The following is a 20,419-nucleotide window of genomic DNA, read 5'->3' on the forward strand; positions in this document are numbered from 1 at the left end:
TCCATCATCTCAATTATCTGTTGCTTCTGGAGCCCATCCCAGCTGTGAAAGGCTGAGAAGCAGAGTACACCCTGGACAGATTACCAGTTTTTCCTCAGGGCACCTAGAGACAGATACCAATTCACATGCATATATAATCCCATCATAAACAGAATCTATTCTTGGGGCCAATACATGTCACAACATTAATCCAAGTCAGCTCACGGTTTAACAAAACCCTGCTAAAAGAAGTGCTTCTTGAGGGAAAGTAAACATTTCTCACTTCACGATCAATTCAATATAGTTTTATTACTCAAGCCATTGTGTTAAACTTCTTTTTTTTTTTTTCCTTTAGGACATTTTTATGACAGTTTCAGTTTTATTGGATTGTGAAGTGAACAGACAGGAAGCAAAGATCAGAGAAACAGAGGCTGAAGATTTCATTTGACAGTCAGGCAGCTGAATTATGTGAAGCCTACAAACAAACTTGAGTTTTTGTCTCATCTCTATCCAAATATGAACTCCGGTTTGCAAAGAGGGGATATGCTGATTTTAATAGTTTCTTTCAAGTTGCATGAAGGATATTTTTATTTTGACAACTGTTCAAAATTGTTATGTGTTTTGTTCATAGGCTCAGTTTTTCTTCCCATAAATTCATTTTCCTTGTAGTATTACTTACAGGCACAGCAGACAGTTTTTATCAATCCACTGTGCACTAAATGACTAATTCACTTTATTAGTTTATTGTGTTTGTGGCTGCTGCTGTGTGAAAACATAACAACTGCAAACTAATGTTTTTTTTTTTCTCTCCTTATATGCAAACATCACGAGCCACAGTTTTGAGAATGTCCTCATATAAAATACCACAAAGATTGTTTTTACCAGCAAAGTGACCAAAAAATACAGTGTTTGGCAACATCAAGCAGTTGTAGTGAACATAATGCTTTTGCCTTAGACCAACCCATTTTTGTAAGGAGGTTGAAGAGTTTGGATGGGACCACAAAACACAGGACCACCCTACAAGAGACCCAAAACATGTGAACTTCATAGTCAACGCTCAAACAGCAGAAGTCTCGGTCAACAATTTCAAAAACTTTACAACTTTACAAACAAATGAAGATTGACTTCCTTTTGTTTGTTCATAATTTTGTCACTCAGTTCTCAAACTGGGGCAAATATTATGATTTTGCTTTCAAATAAAATTAAGTTTTGCAATAATAAATGCAATTTATGTTATTTTAATAAAAGTATTATACTGATCTTTAAAGGTTAAAATTGGCAAAAAAAAAAAAAAAAAACTAAACTTGGGCTTGGATCCAGAGCAATATAGCATAAGGAATGGTATTTCCCTTACAGTTGCCCATTTTTGCTTGAACTGAGTCCATAAGCAATCGCAGAGTGTATTTGGTACCAATTACAGCATTTTCAGTTATTAGTTATTACTGACACATCACTTAATTTAGTGATAGTTCACCTTATCTAATCCACAGTCAGGTTTGTATACACACAGTTTTCATTCTTTTGGCTCTGTACATTGCCGGAACTATTTTAAATGATGCAATCAAGACATGTTTAAACTGTGGACTGTTGATAATAGTGGATGAACTGCGTAGGAACCACAGCCACTTTTATTCATACACTGCCAATTTTGGCTCAGAAATATTCTGACAAATAAAGTTAGATAGTCTATTTTAATATTTGCTTCCAAATCCTTACAGTCAGTGACTGACTAAAGTCCTGAAATCATAGACATGAGCACATTCTGGGGTTCTTTTCTTGGTAAAGCTACCACAGGATGTTGTTGCAGAAAAGATTTTTTTTAAACATGATTTTTGACTAAAGATAATTTAGTCTTCCTGGTTTTGAGATTTACCAATGTGTTATTACACCTTGTATTTATTCTAGTAAAATCTTGATTGTTAACTTTGACACAGACACGCCTCCGTCCTGGAGGGTGTTTCTTGATTGTTGTAAAGGGATTTTTCATCACCAGGGTAAGAATCTTCTGTCATCCATCACAGCTGCCTTGTGTGGTCCTCCAGCCTTTTAAATTGCTGAGCTCATAGTGCATTTTTCCAAATACTTCCTTTGTCAACACTTTATATTTTCATTATCACATTAATAGATTAGTTTTGTTTTTTCGGCCCAGTGATGATGCATACATGCATGCAAACCAGTATTGGTGTGCCTCAGGGATGTGTCCTCTACCTTCTGTTCTTCTGTCTAAACAAACAACTGCACATCCAGTGACTTGATTGTCAAGCTCCTAAAGTTTGCAGATGACACAAATCAGCTTATCCAGGATAATGATGAGGACCCATAGTGACCGGGGGTTGATCAGTTGGCTCTCTGGTGCAGTCAGAACAACCTGGAGCTAAACATTCTCAAGACTGTGGAGATGACAATGGATTTCAGGACGAGCCCCTCGTACACTGCATCACCTCGTCATACCCCCCTATGTTACTTGTGGAAGTCTTTAAATTCTTGGGGTAAATTATCTTTCAAGACTTTAGGTGGAAAAACAACATTGACTCTGTCTTCATAAAGGCTCAGCACAGGATGTACTTCCTGGAGCAACTGAGGAAGTTTGACCAGCCATAAGAGCAGCTAATCCAGTTCTACTCTGGTATCACAGACTCTGTCCTGTGCTCCTCTATCAGAGTCTGGTTTAGGGCAGCCACCAAACAGGACTAAAACAGACTGCAGTGGAGAGGGCGACCTGCAGAAAGAATCACCGGTGCTTTCCTTCCTCTCCAGGACTTGGACTGTACACGTCGAGAACCAGGAGGCAGGCAAAGACATTCACCATCGACCTGTTTCAACATGGACACAACCTCTTCCAGCTTCTCGCCTCTGGCAGGTGCTACATTTCTCTATCTGTCAAAACCACCAGGCACCGGAGCAGTATCAATCCTTCGGCCACTACAATTGTTAACAGCTGACCTCATACTTGCTACTGTCCACTCTGTGCTGTACACACTGGAAATACTCGGATTCTGATGGTTTACTGTATGGCGGAGACAGTTCTTTGGACCTCATTTTGAAGGTTATCAACAAGGACAGGTTCCAAAAACCAATGCAAGACTGTATAGAAATCAACTGTAAACATTTTATCTGTTTAATTGTAAATTAACTAAAGGGACATAACACACACCTGGATGTAAAACAGCTGAGCAACCAATTGTGCAACAGTTTATGAAACGCAAAAAATAAAGGGGTCTACAAATAAAAATGGCAATAGTTCCTAACTAGTTAAACCATTATTTTTAACCAAACCCTTTAATTAAAGCTAACAGTCTACACTTTAAACCACATCTTGACTGTTTCATTTCAAATCCACCGTGATGATGTACAGAACCAAACTGTAAAGTTGTGTCTCTGTCCAAATATAGACAAACCTGAATGTATTTCCCCACTCATGTACACACATACACACACACCACCCAGTTTATAAATGTGTGCTACTGACAGTATGAAATTACATTAGTCCCCTGGGACAACGTGTTTAAATTTAACCCCAGGATTAACCTGTGGTTGACCAATTGTGGCTTGGAACGTGTTTTAGTTTATCACACTCAGTTGTGTTGCTGTTCTGCACGTCCAATCAAAACCTAATCCACTTTTTTCTCCCTGGCCTAATGCTTATTGCATTTCACAGACGTCCCACATGGAATTGACTCCCCAGCTGAGTGTATGGGAGGCTCAGTGGTTAATGGCAGTGATGTGCCCTGCTAACAGGGATGAATAATGTCTTTAGGTGTCGACTGATGGAAATAAGATGAGGGTCTGCGCGTCATTAGGGGAAAATAATCATTCTGTACTGTCTCTGTGTCTCCATCTGTCACGGCTTTAGCTGCTGTTTCATTTTTACGCCTCTTTTTCTTTGCCTGTTTTTCTTTCCCTTGTTTCATCTTGTTCTCACATTTCCCCTGCTCCCTCATTTTCCCTCCCTACCTCTCTTTTTCCTTTCTGTCTGTGAGAGTGAGTGATGAGAAAGGCGACCAGTCCATCCCTCACTGTTGATGTTGTGTAAGTGTGTGTGTTTGTCTGTGTGTGTATGCATGTCATCTGGCACCGGGTGGCTTCCTACTGATGTAAAAGGGATCTGTCATGTCTCTCTGTCACAACAGCAGACACGCATGAGTGGATGTACACACACTAAACACACACATACACTTGCGCACCCCTTCACATCATCTTGTCTTTACTAAAACAGTCTGCGTCTGGAAGAAATTTTAAGATATTGTGCCACAAAAGTCCAGAGCTGTTTTGTAAACATGTCTCTGTTTTTCCAAAATAGACATTTTCTTCAATTTACACAACAGTAACATCGTATTGCCTCTCTGCAAATCTGAGAATGTAGTATAATTGGACATTTCAGAGCCTGAAAAAGTGTGCACATAACAACATGGAAGACATTCTGTCTGTGCGACTGTTCTGCAGCTTAATTGTTTTTTGTCATGCTTAAACAGCCTTTGTTGGATGAAGCTGAGTGTTATGGAGAGGTAAGCAGATATGAGTCAAGCATCAACAGCAGCAGGAGTGGGACAGAAAAAAAACCCAGAATGCCTGTGTGTTTGCAGCAGCACCTGCTGAACACAAGAGGAACTGCACCAGTTTTTATTTTACTGTAAAGGTAGTTTGTCCTTCAGGTGATGGAAATGCTTAAACAGCTTCTTTGACACACATGACAGAGTCTGTAGTTTTAGCACTTTCTGTACATTAACAAAGGCTTTACTTCAGTACATGTTCTGGGTGGACAGGTGGGACTACTTCATCTACTGACAGGCTGTTACTTAATTAGCTGGTTATATTTTTTTAGCACTTTTTTTTATCTCAAGCTGTCAAGTGAATGTAGTGGTGTGAAAAGTACATTTCCAATGGAGTATATGTAAAATGATATAGAAATTCTTAAAGTACAGTAAAATACATCAAACCCGTATTTAAGTACAGTGCTTGGGTAAGTGTACTAAGTAACTTACCATGTCTGCTACTCTCTAAAGGGGTCTGGTGTCATGAGATCTCAGGCTCAAAGTTTAGGATACCTTCAAATATGAAGTGTCCCTCAGATTTAAGTCTGGACTGAGAAACATACATTGAACTCTGATCAGAGAACAGTAAAAGCTGGAGTACATCTCTAATGTACACAGATGCCTGAAGGTGTAGGGCTGCAAAAGTAAATACAAGAATCATAAATCTGAGCTTGAATTGAATTCTGAATTAGATCCGGGGCCAGATTCTAATATATATTATGTATATACATATTGTTACACGCTAGTCCAGAGAAGCGAACCTTCTAAGACTTCTGCTTGAGATTTTAACCTTGCACCTTCGCAACAAAAACAGCAAAGTAGAAATAAGGATCTTTGTTTTATTAGAATCAGCCAATTAGTTGTTAACAGCATTTGACTGTTTGGTAAAATGTTATCACACATGTGTGATAACATTTTACCAAATGTTGTCACACATGTTGACATGTGTATACATGTAGAAATGTATATGTTCCTTTAAAACACCATATTTCTCTGCCAACTGGAATTTGGCCACACAACTCAGGTGCAGATAAAGGCATAAGGTTACTACAATTAAATAAAAGAGTAAAGTACTAGTAAATTCTGTCAAATGCTGCACTGATATTTAAAAGCAAATAAAAAGTATTCAGACCTCAAGTATTGTACAAGAGGCAAGAATTACAAAAAATGGTTCCATATCAGACTCGTTTGGCTTAGAAAGAGGAACTAGGGAAAGCTGCCCATTGAGCCCATTGTTATTTGCAATATTTACTGAAGCTCAGTAAAAATGGAAGGTCAGATATCAGGGCTTAATCCAGGAAAAAAATATTAGAGAAATATAAGTGCTGTGTCAGGAACATAAAATTTCCTTATTTGCGGATTACATCTTAATCTACTTGTCAAACCCTGAGAATTACATTTGGCAATTATTGTCGTTCTTAGACTCTTTTAATTGCAACTCAGGATGCAAATTGAATATTGCAAAGACCCAAATCTTAAGATTTAATTACAAACCCATAAGGTTCCTCTATAAGCGCTAATATCAAATCAAACTGTGATTTGGAATATATGAAATACCCAGGAGTAAATATCCCAAAAGACCTTAAAAAAATGTATATACATTGAATTTCAGTTTTTTGGACCAAAATATAAAGGATGACGTTAAAAGATAAAGAGTTGGAATTTATTGCCAATACTAAGTTTTGAATCACAAATTGAGTCTGTATAATTGAATATCCAACCAAGGGTACTATATTTGTTGCAGATTCTTCCAACTGAAGTAACAAATTAATATCAAAGTACATATGGCAAGAGATGAAGCCGAGGATAAGATTTGAATCTCTTCAGCTAGCAAACTACAAGGGGGACTCGCACTCTCCTGCCTGAAGGACTACTACATTTCAGCTCAATTGAGCAGCTTAATATGTTGGTGCATTGCTAAGAATGGCTGGTCTGAACAGATAAAGACCCTGAGATAGGCAACCTACGACCTGGACTTTACCCTAAACCAGATGCATGTTATAAAGGATGGGTGAACCAGGGTCTCTCCCCTCACTGCACTTTTAAAGAGGGGGAAAGGATTTTCAGACATTGAAAAAAAATTGTACGGGCTAACTAATAGTGACTTTGTTAGGTTTCTACACCACATAAATACCTTTATGTTAAAAAGCCAAAAAGTGTGCTTAAGATAATTTCAAGGTTATATAAGGGCTTTCAGGAGAGATAATTAGCAAGCACAGCTTCTTTAAAAGAAAAGTGGGAAAAGTAAACTAATAGTCATATTCCAGAGGAAACTAGGACCAAATATTGAAAATCTCAGTACAGGGTATCAAGCCGGGGGGGTGAACACTACTGAAAATCACTCCCCAAGGAGGACTGGAAAACACAAGCAAAAAAGGCCAAAAACTATGAATCGGAACATAAAACTAATTACAGGGATGTAAAACAGAGGTAGAAAAACAGTGACCAAGAAGTAACCAAATCTTAGACCCAAATTGCAGAAACCAAAACTGGGAACAGGCAGAACAGACAAACAGGAGTCCAAACAGGGAACATATCCGGAGGCTTGCTGTCCAGGAGCACGCAAAACAACAACAGAGACGAATTGGCAGGGTACTGAGGGGAAAGGCAGGTTTAAAAGGACAGGGGATTCGGTATAATTAATCAGGGGCATACGACACTAAAGACAGGAAGTGGGCTAAGGTGCTACAAAGTAAAAGCTGTGGACAGGATGTGAAGCCGGGAAAGTAGGGACAAACTAAACAAAGGGAACAGAATCGTGACATCTGGCCATTCAGGGCAGTCACTTTCATCGGCTCTGGGTCTGCCCAAAAAGAAACCCTTTTGTGTGTAAGATCCATGCAGAACTAGTCACTGTATTTAGAGTACACTTCAATCCCAATTGGGACAAACTTCTCCCCAGGTTCCCACATTCAACACCAAAAAATCTTAAATCAAATCAGCTATTTGGAAAACTGAGTGTAGCTGCCAGAAAAGCAATTACAAAGAAGTGGTTAAAACCAGATACACCATCTAAGAAGTCTGGTATGATGTTATCTACAAAATTTTCAGAATGGAAAGAATCACATTCCTCATAAGGCTCCAGAAAGTTTGAAGAAACCTGAAAGGAGTGGATGAAATATATTTCCCTGAGACGCCCTTGCCTTGTTTAATTTGCTCCATCCACATATTTCTACTATTATTATCAATATTATTATTATTTCAGTTGCCTCTTTATCATCTTTTTTGTTTCCTTTATATTAATTCACGACTGAAAACACCCCGTGTTCTGTTTATATTGTCAAAAATTATTTTGTTATCTATCAAGTTGTACATTTGAGCAAGCTTGTGTCCTGCTGTGCTGAGCTCCTAAATAAAAAGTATATGTCAAAAGAATAAAGACAAAATTCCAAACACACACACAAAATAATTACATTAACTCAACTCCTTGAAATCTTGATGTTCGATTTAATCACAAAGATCAAAACAAAAATAGTGCCCATGTTTGAACCTAATTCCTCATTCCTAACAGTGGCTGTCAAAGGCACACGCTCAAATGTTCAATGGGTTAGGAGTCAGAATTCCAAAGTTTGAAAAGAAGAAAACTATAAAAGGTGCAGGAAAAATTGAGATCCAACAATTCTGGAGTTAGAATATATACTCCAGATCATTTAAGAGCATAAGTATTTAATTTTTCTTAAATGATGGAAGGCAAAGTTAATTTCATTTAAGACTTAAATATGGATTTATCAAAAAACTACTTTAAAACACCAATATACTTTTTATTTCCTAAATTCCTATTTAGTGGCATTTCATGACCAAATGTGTTTCTCATCAAAAATGATCCCTGGCTGAGCTTTTCCTTTTTGGCATTTAGTCCGCAACTATCACATCATTCTTTGAACTGTTCTATATTCTGTTGCATTGAAAAACTATGATAATGGCAACAGAAAATAATATGCATTTGATATTAATCAAAAAATTAGACCTCGCCTGGCAGCAAAACTCTAGCCTGTGTATCTTTGCACTCTCGCTTCCTCACAGTGGTTTCCCAGGATGGTAACTGCTAATTGAAAAGTCTCCTTTGCAGAAGGTTACTTAATGTGCAGACTCTGTTTAATACTTAATTAAACAAATTAAACTTTGAAAATGTCTGTCTTATTGGTGCTTGTGTGTTCTGGTTTTTCGAGGCAAACTTTAATTCTAAACAGAGAGTGCAGAGAAGATGAGATGCATCACATTGCAGTACAACCACAGTTAATGAAAGCTGTCTGATGACACCTTACCAGAGACCCGGGACCTTTGGATTTCACTCTGTGCTATTAGAGCTAAGTTAATGGGTGTGTGAGGAAATGAATAGCTGCCTAAGTGAATGGATATGTAATTAAAGAATGGGTGTTACACTCAGTGTAATTAGATTGTTTATGTGCGGCACAGTGGATATAGGCGGCTGTGAAGGCCCTGCGCCTGCAGTGGAAGACAGAGAGAGAGAACAAAAAGAAGACAGGGAGCAGCAGAAGGGCAGTGGGTGAGAGACAGAGCGAGAGAGAGAGAGCAAACTCCTTATTCAGGCCTTTTCAACTTACCTGTCACATCAAGGCTCCAAATCAATCCTGCAAATTGGTTTGTTCCTCAACAAGGTTACCAAATGACGGAGGGATGGAAGGAATGAAGTACAGGAAAGGCAGAATATGAGCTAGAGAGAGGGAATATGTGAGCGGAAATGAGAAAGAGATGCCACGGGTGGTAGGTGGGATACCCCAGTGTTCAAGTCACACAACACTTTGTACTTATAGATATATATTTGAGGGACTGAAGAAAATGTTAGCAAGAAGGAAAAATCTCAGTTTGTTTTGATTATGATAGTTGGAAACATGTTGCTTGCCTGGCGAGAAAGAAAAAAAAGTTCTTTGGCTTCCACATATTTACCGCCTACTGCCCAATCTGTGAACTCACACTCCCTTTTTTGTTTTTTTGTTTTCATCGGATCATCGGTTCGCATGTTGATTTGGCACAATTTTTAGGCCAGATGCCCTTTGCTGACACAACCCTCCCCAGTTTTACCGGGCTTGGAACTGGCACTGCTGGGGATGGGATGGGCGGTTTCGGGTTCAATGTGTTGCCCAGGGAGATTTTGATATGCAGTTTGGGTGAGCCAGAGGCAAACCTTTGAGCCTATTGTCGGTGGGCAGCCACTCTACAGACAGAGCCACTGCCGCCCCGTGTCAGCAGACTTTAAATTCTGATGATGTGATAAAAGTAAAATCTTTAGGTGCTAATGCAAGTTTTTACAGATAAAATATGAGGTAAATATGGTTATTTGGGCTCAAGGTGTCCTGCCAATAGTTTTACAGACATCTATTTTATCATGTTAGTTAATGGAGAAAATCCTTGTTTGGCCAAATTGTAATTTTCATTGCAGTAGCCTAACTGGGCACCGGGAAAATGGCTGAAGTGTTGAGAGGCTGTGCTGTATCTAGAGCTGCTTTCACATATGCAAGGTAACCCCGAACTTCTCTAGACTTTACCCAGAGGGGATGCATGTGAGAAATGTCAGAGTAAGAAGGCCAGGACATTACTCGGACTTTATTCTGCAAGACCCCTTGTACACAGTTCAGGTACTGTTCGAGAGAGCCCATCTGTGGACAGAGCAGGACTTAAGCAACACAATTAACACCTGAAAAGCTTCTGGACCTGATTTTCCAGATATTGTTCAAAGTTCGTATAGCTGAGCTCTATTATTACGCCCATGCTTGTTTCTGAGTAGTTTCTAGTACTTCCTGTTACAAAGCCACACTGCAAGAAGTCCAAAAAGTCCAAAAATATGCAACAAAGTCCATCCCCCATGGGCAGCACAGGGTGAGTTATGACATCCTGGCTCACATACCACTTTGCCCATGTAGCAAATAGGTGTGTGCAGTCTTTCGAATAAGATTGTTAGAGTGTGTGTGGTTGCATGCAGTTGGTTGATGCAGCCACATATGCTCCAATAACCCTGTCACTATGAAATGTGGGAGACATTTCCTCCCATTCCCAGCTGAGGAAATACATTTGGAGAGTAAACGTGTAAATAACAGAACTGAACTGATGTGTGTGTTCTTCTTTCTCTTTGTATGTGTTTCAGGAACACTTTACGCCAGAGTGTAAGTTCAAGGAGTCTGTGTTTGAGAACTACTACGTCACCTACTCGTCCATCCTGTACAGACAGACCCAGTCTGGCCGGGCCTGGTACATCGGTATCAACAGGGACGGACAGGTCATGAAAGGGAACCGCGTCAAGAAGACGAAGGGAGCTGCTCACTTTCTGCCCAAACTCATTGAAGGTACTACAGATTAAGACATGTAGATGAACCATCCAATCTTCACTGCAATTGAGAGTCAAATAATGTACGTTTAAATTAATTTAATTTGACACTTTGACACTAAGATGGTTGTGGTTTCCATCTTAGGCCATTACCATGGTACAAGATCACAATTATCAGACTAAGATTGTATTAATGCAAAGTCAAATTTGACTCTCTGTGACTCTCTCCCTGCACAGTGGCCATGTACAGGGAGCCCTCTCTACATGATGTTGCTGAGCAGAGTCCACCCAGAAAAACGCCCAAGACCTCCAGTGACTCGCCCGTGCTCCAGAACGGCAAGAAGGACCCTCAATCCAAAACTAAAACGTCTTCCTCCTAGCGCTCAGAGACACGGGGGGGAGGAGGGATGGATTGAGGCACCAGCGGACACCTAAACAGGATTGTTAGGGCTACCCCCCCCCCCAACACACACACACACCTGCTGCCTGAAACACTGACCCCACGAGAACTCTGCATCATACAATGCACTGGTGTAAAGCTTGAGAGAGGAGGAGCAGGCCTGGCAAGAGTGGAGCTGGCCAATGGAGACCCTCCTCCTTTTACTGTCACAGACCCCCATCCACACCAGCCCTCCACTTTCTTGTTTTCTTTTTCTTATCACCTCTGTGATTATCACAGCCGGGGATATTAAAGCAATAACTCCATGAAGAAGTGAGCAGTCACCTAGCATTGCAAAGCCTGTGGCCGCAGTGTGCTTAACCAGCTGGAGGGAAATCCCAAACGCCTTCTATCGGTCATCAGCATTCTTCCAGTCAACCAAATACCCCAGCAAAGTCTTCCTGGTTTCACCACAACGGCTGCAGCTGTCAGACCCATCCCTCTGAAGCACATACTTTACATATGGGTTATGTTCTTATTTCCCTAAAGGCTTCCTTCCTAATGGTAGCCTGACACAGAGCCATGCTTATGCGAGGCAGTCACAAAGGCCCTTGCAGACTTTTGTTCTGCAGCCATCTGGTCTGTTCACATCTTCTGTGTGTGTCAGCGACTTTGCAAGATAGCCTGCATACTTGTTGGCCCTGTTTATGAGTGTTCGTGTGTATGTGTGTCCACGCTCCTCTCTTTTTTTTCTAGTCACCTTTAGCGCAATTTGATTAGTTTGTGACATGCACTCAATTTTCCACTCAGCAGCACAAGAAAATCCCTATCATCCTCTCGGGCTCTGTTAATAGAGTCTCGGGCTGATCAGAATCTTTCAACCCTTAAACGAGGGGCCAAGAGCTCCCCTGGTCCGCCGCATGATCACACTCAAACGCGCACTCATTATTACACTGACATTTACACACATACGTGGAGGTCTCCGTGCCCTGATATCCATGAGCAACGACTGCATTAAAAGACCTTACAATGTAACACACTGAACACAATGGCAGGCATTAGCACACACATGGCAATGTGGCAGTGAGTGTGTGGGTGCAGGCTCTGGGAGATGATAGGATATGATCAGTGACAGAGCCTGATCGTGTCGCTTGCCCACACAGAAGCTTTATAACCTGCTTTATTCAATGCGGTATTCATCTCTAGAAATATCCACAAACCAGACATTTTAAAAATATGGATCCATAGTTTGCTACCAAAACACAACTAGTACTACAAGATTGAAAATCCAAACACAACCCAAGACAGAAGACTATAGTTTTGTTCTATGTAAGGTTAAAGTGACAACTGGCTACACTATAAATGTGTCCTACATTCATATTACATAATTCTAATGAATGCAATTAATATTTCAGTTATATGTTTTGTTCACAGCAGAAACTTGCCAAACACACTTTATAGTGAGCTAATTTGAGCATTCTGGATTATCACATTTATGGTAATGTACACAACTTTTGAAAACTGCAATGCACAGAGAAAATGCTGGCAAACATCAGAGATAGTTGTGAAACAGCCTTGCTGCTGTCACAATGGTTTAAAAATGATGCAGCAGAATCAGTCATCATGTCTTATTTTATGCTTTTTTTTCCCTTGTCAAAATCGGGATCTTTTGTTACCCATGATTCCACTTGACTGAAAACTGGGTTCAGGTTCAAGTGTGTTATTGGTGGCTAAAGTAGCCCCCAGTTGTTTCAAGGTCTTATAGCCTCACACTTGTCATTGTTTAAATCCAGCCCATGCACCTCTTAGACTTGGTGAAATAAAACTTTATAGCAGTTTTTGTTTTGATTTATAAAAGTCCTCAAGATGTGCAGACTCATACTTGGGATTAAAGGTCAGGATGTATGAGTCTCTGCTGCTCCTATTTTGACCATGTTTCCTGGAAGTTCCCTAACTCTATGGAAATGCAATAATACATCGCTGCAGTGGACCTTTAAGTCTCTGCTCATGGATATGTACAGCAACATGCTTCACATGACCTACTTGCTTTCACACATTAAACTAGACATCATCAGTTTCCACCTCTTGCAACATAGTAGTTCAGCTAAATCGCTGTTATCATTAAACATTCACTGAGTCTGATTACTCTGTTTTAGGAGGAACAATAATAAACCAAAGTCATATGATGAAACTGATAACTGTATATGCGTAAATACTATAACAGTGATGTTCTAAAAAAGTATGATAGATAACTATTTTAGTTTTTGATCACATTTTTATCAGAGAAGTATTACCCTTCATAAAACAAATAAATAGCAATTTTAATATTTAAAATTACACTCTTAACTTTTGTTTTCTCTATTCCATGTGTCATTTTTTTTATTGCAAACCTTTACGGTACAATCTGTCAGGTGGGTAATTGTTTTGAACCAGTGTTTGTATTTGGGAAGCAGTTGAGTCCTTTGTTTCCAGGAGGTGGAGGTGAGGCTAGATTGATGATTGGGTGAAGAAAAACCAAAGAAAAAGGAAACGGAAAAGGTGAGATTCTTAGGGAGGAATATTTGTGGTGAGGAGTAAAGCAAATCAAGATTTAAGAGGGAATTATGGTAATGTGGACAGCGTTCCTTGAACACACACACACACACACACACACACACACATACACACACACACTTCTCCACACAATCCCCCTGTTCCTCTGTAACCAGTGGTTGTAAATAAGAGCTGATAACTCGTGTGGAATTGAAGCAAGCTGCTGAGCAAAGCAAACAGCTACCTGAGAGATGGAGCAAACTTTACCTCCGCTTTCCTTTGGAGAAACGACTCTACTGAGAAAGGAAGAAAAAATCCAGAGACATTCGATAAAGCTCGCAAGTAAATGAGGGAATTAAATTAAAGCAATTTCAGTTAAAAACAGTTTAAATTATTCCCATTGTTTTTAGATTTCCTCCATACAAGCTAGAGTTAAAACCTCGCTGTCACACTGAAGACTTAATTAAAATGTTAAATAGACCTTCAGGTATGTGTGTTTGACCAGTCACCCCTTATGGATAGCTAAATCCAGAACAAAATGTTTGACTCTGACTTGCAAAGTAATTACACGAATGCTTAATTAAATGAGGCTCCTGCCTGCTAGAATGGAATTTATAGTGTCTGGGACTTGATAAAGCGATAATGTGAGATGGAGAGAAGTTTAACAAACACGCATATAACCATGGTTTCTGTGATATTGTAACAAATATTTGAAGGCTGGGAAATCTATGTTGCAATATTTTCTTATGTATGTGTCATGTTTGTTGCTTTCGGAATGTAATGAGGATTCGAATCGAGAGACAAAAGGCTGTTGACAAAAGTTAAGGGCTGAAACTTTAAAGTAATAGCTTTAAAGTGGATTATGGCACTAGTGACGAACAAAGTTCAGAGAGACAGGCAATAGTAAATGTGAGAATGATGTACACGAGAATAATTAAAGGGGCACTCCAAGGATTTTTAATTTACCGAAACTCTGTTTCAGAGAGAGCTTTCAGACAGAAAACAAACTTTGGGCATCATGCAATAAAGACTGCATAATATTTTTGAATGTTTTTAAAGACAAATGTCATTTACCATTCACTGTTCATCTGGTGTGTTTGAGGCTTTCACAGACTTTACAGAGAGTAACTCAGTTGCCTTTCAGCACTGCTCGGAGCCAAATGCCCGTCACCGAACGCTAACAGCATGTTGTTCTTATTTTTTGTTGTTCGAGTTTGCATGTTCTCCCTGTGCAGGCATGGTTTTCCTCCCACATCTAAAGCATGAATGTTAGGTTAACTGGTGACTCTAATTTGACTCTAATCCGTAGCTGTGAATGCGAGTGTGAGTGGTTGTCTGTCTGTGTATCTCTCTCTGTGTCACCCATGAGATAGACTAGAGACCTGTCTAGGATCCTGTCTAGGTCCTGAGCGAGAGGTGGGGTACGTATGAGAGCTGGTAGAGGCCCCAGCCACCCATGACCCTGAACAGGATACCTATACGTAACTGGGTACAGATAATGGACGGATATCGCTCACATTCTAGTCATAAATCCTGGGATAAGCACTTAACACTTTAATTCATTCTGTCACGTCTGTACCTCAGTAAACCACCACGTATTTGCACTTATACGTGTTTTTTCATTGACTTAATGTGCATTCGCAGCCTCAACACCCATCCATCCATCCATCCATTATCTGTCGCCGCTTATCCTATGTAGGTCAGAGGCTTGGGCCTATCTCAGGGCCAGAGAGAGACATATTCAGACAGACAACCATTCACACGTTAAAAAAAAGCAAAACCTTAATTATGACATTAGGGTAAGACAGCAAGCACAAAGTGAGTATTTAGGAGAAAGCTACATGTAGGTCTGTGTACTTGGTGGCAAAAGATCTTTATTTTGAAATATGAAACAAATAATACATTGTTTTTTTATTATTTGTAATAATGTATTTGACGTGCCTATTGACAGGAATTGATAATTAAAATGTGGGAAAATGTTTACTTTTTCTTTTGAACTGAAAATCAGGGCAGGGTCACAACATGGCCTGTGTACCCTTAAACCAATTTTACCACTACATAGCCCAGACACATTGAGTGAAAACTGGATTACTGTGGGGAAAAAAAAACACTCTCATTCCACAGTGGATGTTTCCCTGGCAGTTGAAAAACTGTTTCTTGATTTTGATTTATTATTTTACAATCCAAATACACAGACCAAGGTAGCACCCAACAACAACATTATGGAAATATACTTGTTTTGTTTTTTTTAAGTTGACCTATATTTCCAATTATATGTCAGGGGATCTCAACCTCTGCTACTTTAAATTTAGCCTAAAATCTGTTACCTGTGAGCCCCCTCAACTTTATGAAAACATAACACTGAAGTGTTGGAGTGCTCCTTTAAACCTCAACATAAATGTAGGTAACATTGTTAAATGAAGTGTGTCTGTGCAGAAGCCAAATAAGATGAAATGATGACATGAGATGGCATTTTAGATACAGATTCTATTTCTTTGGAATTTCTGTGGGGCTATAGCCATTTCATTAAAATTACTGTAAAGACATCATTTCTAAACACCAAGACATCAGGATATCAATTCTACTGAGTGTCAGTCAACAGTGGCATCTAGTGAGTGATGGAATATTATCTCTGTTCACTATTGGGACATTTACTGTCTGTGTGAAGTCAGCAATTAAATGTAATCTATCACAAGTGATCCATCAACCACTTTAAGTTGCATCCATCATCAGTATGTGTCTAGTTTTCCACTGTAAATATGCAGATAAATATGTTGTTGTTTTTTTCCCTTTTCTGCTAGATTCTAATCTACATCTATAATCTAATTATTGCATTTTTGCAGAAGCTGTAATAGACATATTTTGCAATTAGATAGTATTTGAAGTGAAGGTAATGATTTTAAAGTGTGTAAATGTGCAACCCACTCATTTTGCATTGTTATTGGTTTGACTTTGCACAAAGGTGGAATTGTTATTGTTGCATGGTTTCCATGAGAGTGTGTTTTGCTGTGATGATGCTCTCCCTTTAGTTCTCTGCTGGGAGTCTTCTTTGATCAGCTCCTCTGCTCTGTGGCCTTCAGGCTTCACTTTAAAGGATTCTGTGTGAATTACGTGATATAGAGAGTGACATTGGTGTTAGCGTAGCTATGAGCGCATGTCCGATTAGGGAATCTCCCACCCGTGGTTGAAATTACTGCTTTTTAAAATATCTGATAAATGTGTCAGGATGGAGCTCTAAATGACAAACACCGGCCCCTCTGAGAGCTTCTCATCCCCATGTCTTCACAGTTTATGAAAAAGATGCGAGAGGTGTGAATATGGGCGTGTGTTTGTGGATATCGAAGGGGGTTAAATGATGTATATCTGATACAGCTGCACGCTTCACACATCGTGCACTCTTCTCTCCCTGGGGACCCCCTTTCTTCCATTTCTCCCGAGTCAGTGCCCCTGCTTACTGAGCAAATTACAACTGCAGAGAGGGTCCTGTTGGGTTGTGAAGGACTCACAAGCTGTAGTGTAGCTAACTTGTGCCCTCACAGCCCTCCTTTGATGTTTTACTTTCTATCTACTATCCCTTTAACCGGGAGGCAGTATGTCAGTGTGTGAGTGTGTATGTGCAGTGTGTACATACAGTACAGAATGTGTGCCGATTTGCTACATCACATTCATCAGCTTTGGTCTTTGTGTGTAATTGTTGTGTGATGTGTTATCGAACATCAGTGAATGTTCATTATGTGTGTCCAAGATGAGAGAGAATACAGTGGAGAGGGAGAGAGAAAGAGAGAGAGAGAGGAAAATAGAAGATAAATCAGAGGCCAAATCAATGAGCACGAGTCCTTGGGCAGAAAGCAATAAACTCCATTAACAAGGTGCAGCCACATTATCAGGGAGGGTGTGAAAAAAAAAGTGTGGGATTGTTGTTGATGCAGAAAGCAACTGCGTGTTTTATTAAAGCTTTTATTTTTCTAACACTTTGCCCTTTTTTTTTTGTGAGCTGGCCTGCTGTTTAAGTGTGTGTGCATTACTTTGAGGTGGAGTCCCTTCACCACATCTGCAATGCAGCACAAAACACAAAAAAGAGAGGGAGGAAGAGAGAGAGAGAGAGAGTCCCACGTGCTTCGACAAAAGAGTGACGCCGTCCACAGACTGTTTTTCTCTCCTTTTTATTTTACTTCAGCAGCTTCATTTTAAAATGACTTTTACATTAAAATGCAAAGCCTGTAGCACCTAAATTGATACCTTGTATTACATTAACCAACAGATTAACTTCAAATTTCCCCCCCAAAAAAATAAATAAATAAATCCGGCTGTGTTTTTTTAAGGCACGCCCACAAACCTTAGACACATCTGCATTGCACACAGCACCCTGCAGCAAGCCAGCGCAGATGTGGCTACTTGTCGTGACCTTTACAAACGGATCATAGAGGGGACTTCACCTCTTACAAGCTAGTGCAGCAACAATGTTTAAAGGGTGACTTTACATGATGAACTGGTTTTAAGTGGAAAGTATGGATTGTGTTTTTGGTGTTTCTCAGTGGAAAAACTGTGACTAGTGGTATTCATTGTAATGCCTTTTATAAATCATTGCTAGTCTTTTCATGTGTGCTTGTTGATTTGTGTCTTTTACAGTTTAAATTCATATTCATGTGTGTTTCCTATAATGTGGAAAACTGACAACAAAAAAGTCAAACAAACAAAGAGGAAAACGTCAACACCATAAAGGTCCCAAAGCTTTTTCTCCCGATCCATGAGAATCCTCCAGCACTCACCTGTCAATCCAACAACTGACTGACTGACCTCTGACCATTGATCTCTTAACGGGATTTTAATTGGCTCACCAGCAGCATGTGGACTGCTCCTTTGCCATCTGTCTCTCACTCAGCCACACACATACACACACAAACATTAACTTTGTGTGGGATTCTGTGATAAATCCTTGAAGGATTTTTTTTGACTCTTTGGTTTGTCTTTGTACTGCATGGACGATCCGAATTATTGTCAAAAAGTCTTCCAGAAATGATTTTAAGGAAACACCATAAACTTACTCTCCTTCTCGTCTTCCAAATGCAAAAAGAATGCTTCAGTCTTCCAGCTTTCAAAGCCACAGTGTGACAATTTTTGTATTCAACCAGGGCAAAAAATATATCTCTCTATATATCTATATATACATACGTCCATGCAAATATGGTTGGGGTGCAATAACACTCCCTACTGCTGATGAGGTGGACTAACACTACAATCAAATGCCATCCAGATCCACAGTCACTTGAGAAATAAGCTGAGAATGACTACAGAGAGTCGTGGGACTTGCAACTTAAAACTTGGCCTGAGGTAGAGGATCACAGACGGGAGGGACAACAAGCATGCATGCGCCAATCATGTACTGGACACCTTCAAAGGAAAAGTCTATACCCAGTATTTACTCTTTGACCCCTTTAACCCCTTGATCGCTCCCTCCTCAACACTATTATCCCAAACTCTTGTCTCTGCATTTGCAATATGATCTGTATTTATTTCTATAATAACTTACACAAAGTCAAGGGAGACATATTATTGGATATAATTGAATAAAACCAACTAATATATTTGTATGATTGTAACACTGGTCTCCTGGGTTTTTTGTATCTGCGTGTGTTCATGTCATTTTTGAGTCTATATTATATAATATTTTTATATATAATAGTGAATCTCAACCCTTTTGGAAAAAAAGATGCTCCTACCTAAACTACAGTTTGGATAATGCTTTAGGGGATGTAAACAGTAAGTAAAATATTGCCACCATCATTCTAAGTCTTGGTGCAATCACTAACAGAATGAAAGCTCTACAGTAGTATTTGCAAAATATTGCATCATGCATAGTATAAACTGGTACAGCTAAGTATTTTAACATCGAGGTTAAATGAAACCCATGAATCGTCTACGATTCTGCCTTGAGCCCTGTAGTTTAGCAAATTATATTTTTTTTTGCAAATTACAACCATTAAAAATATGGCAAATTAGCTATTGATGTTATAACCACCATCATTTTACAACCCCAATCCCAAAAAACGTTGGGAAGACATGAATAAAAAAAGGATTTGCAAATCTCATCAACCCATATTTTATTCACAATAGAACACAAAGAGCATATCATATGTTGAAACTGAGACATTTTACCATTTCATGGAAATATTAGCTCATTTTGAATGTGATCTCAAAAAAGTTGAAAGAGGGGCAACAAAAGGCTGGAAAAGTAATTCTCTGAAAAGATTCAGAGAATCAGGAGGGTTTTTGTGCACAAGGGTCAAGAAGGTCAAAACTGGATGTATGTAATCTTTGGGCCCTCACTCCATTAAAAAGAGACATGATTATCTACTTGACATTCGTGCAATGGTGTGAACGGCTTACACATCTGGAAAAGGCCCCATCAAGAGGTTTTACAGCAACACAAGCTCACATCCAGACAATTTCTCAGGAAAAGCCATACATATTTCAACAAGACAATGCTAAACCACATACTGTAACCACCACAACAGCATGGCTTTGCAGGAGAAGAGTCCGGGAGTCCGGGCCTGGCTGCAGTCAAGACCTTTCACCAGTTGAACACATTTGGCGCATCATAAAACGGAAAATCCGGCAACATAGGCCCAGAACTGTTGAGCAGCTAGAATCCTGTATCTGACAAGAATGGGACAACATTCCTCTCCTAAAACTCCTCACTTCCTAGATGTTTAC

At 39.5% G+C, this 20,419-nt stretch overlaps 1 protein-coding gene across 1 annotated transcript in view; it reads left to right on the top strand.

Moving 5' to 3' along the window:
• fgf11a (fibroblast growth factor 11a) overlaps positions 1-19,380 on the top strand; it is a 93,812-nt gene extending 74,432 nt beyond the window's left edge. Inside the window, exons 5-6 of the mRNA XM_067524984.1 lie at positions 10,615-10,813; positions 11,032-19,380. Coding sequence (XP_067381085.1) covers positions 10,615-10,813; positions 11,032-11,174 — 342 coding nt within the window. The 3' untranslated portion in view covers positions 11,175-19,380. The remainder of the gene's footprint in view (positions 1-10,614; positions 10,814-11,031) is intronic.
• The last annotated feature ends 1,039 nt before the right edge of the window (positions 19,381-20,419 follow it).

The sequence above is a fragment of the Channa argus genome, chromosome 12 (genome assembly GCF_033026475.1).
Source record: "Channa argus isolate prfri chromosome 12, Channa argus male v1.0, whole genome shotgun sequence".
NCBI lineage: Eukaryota > Metazoa > Chordata > Actinopteri > Anabantiformes > Channidae > Channa > Channa argus.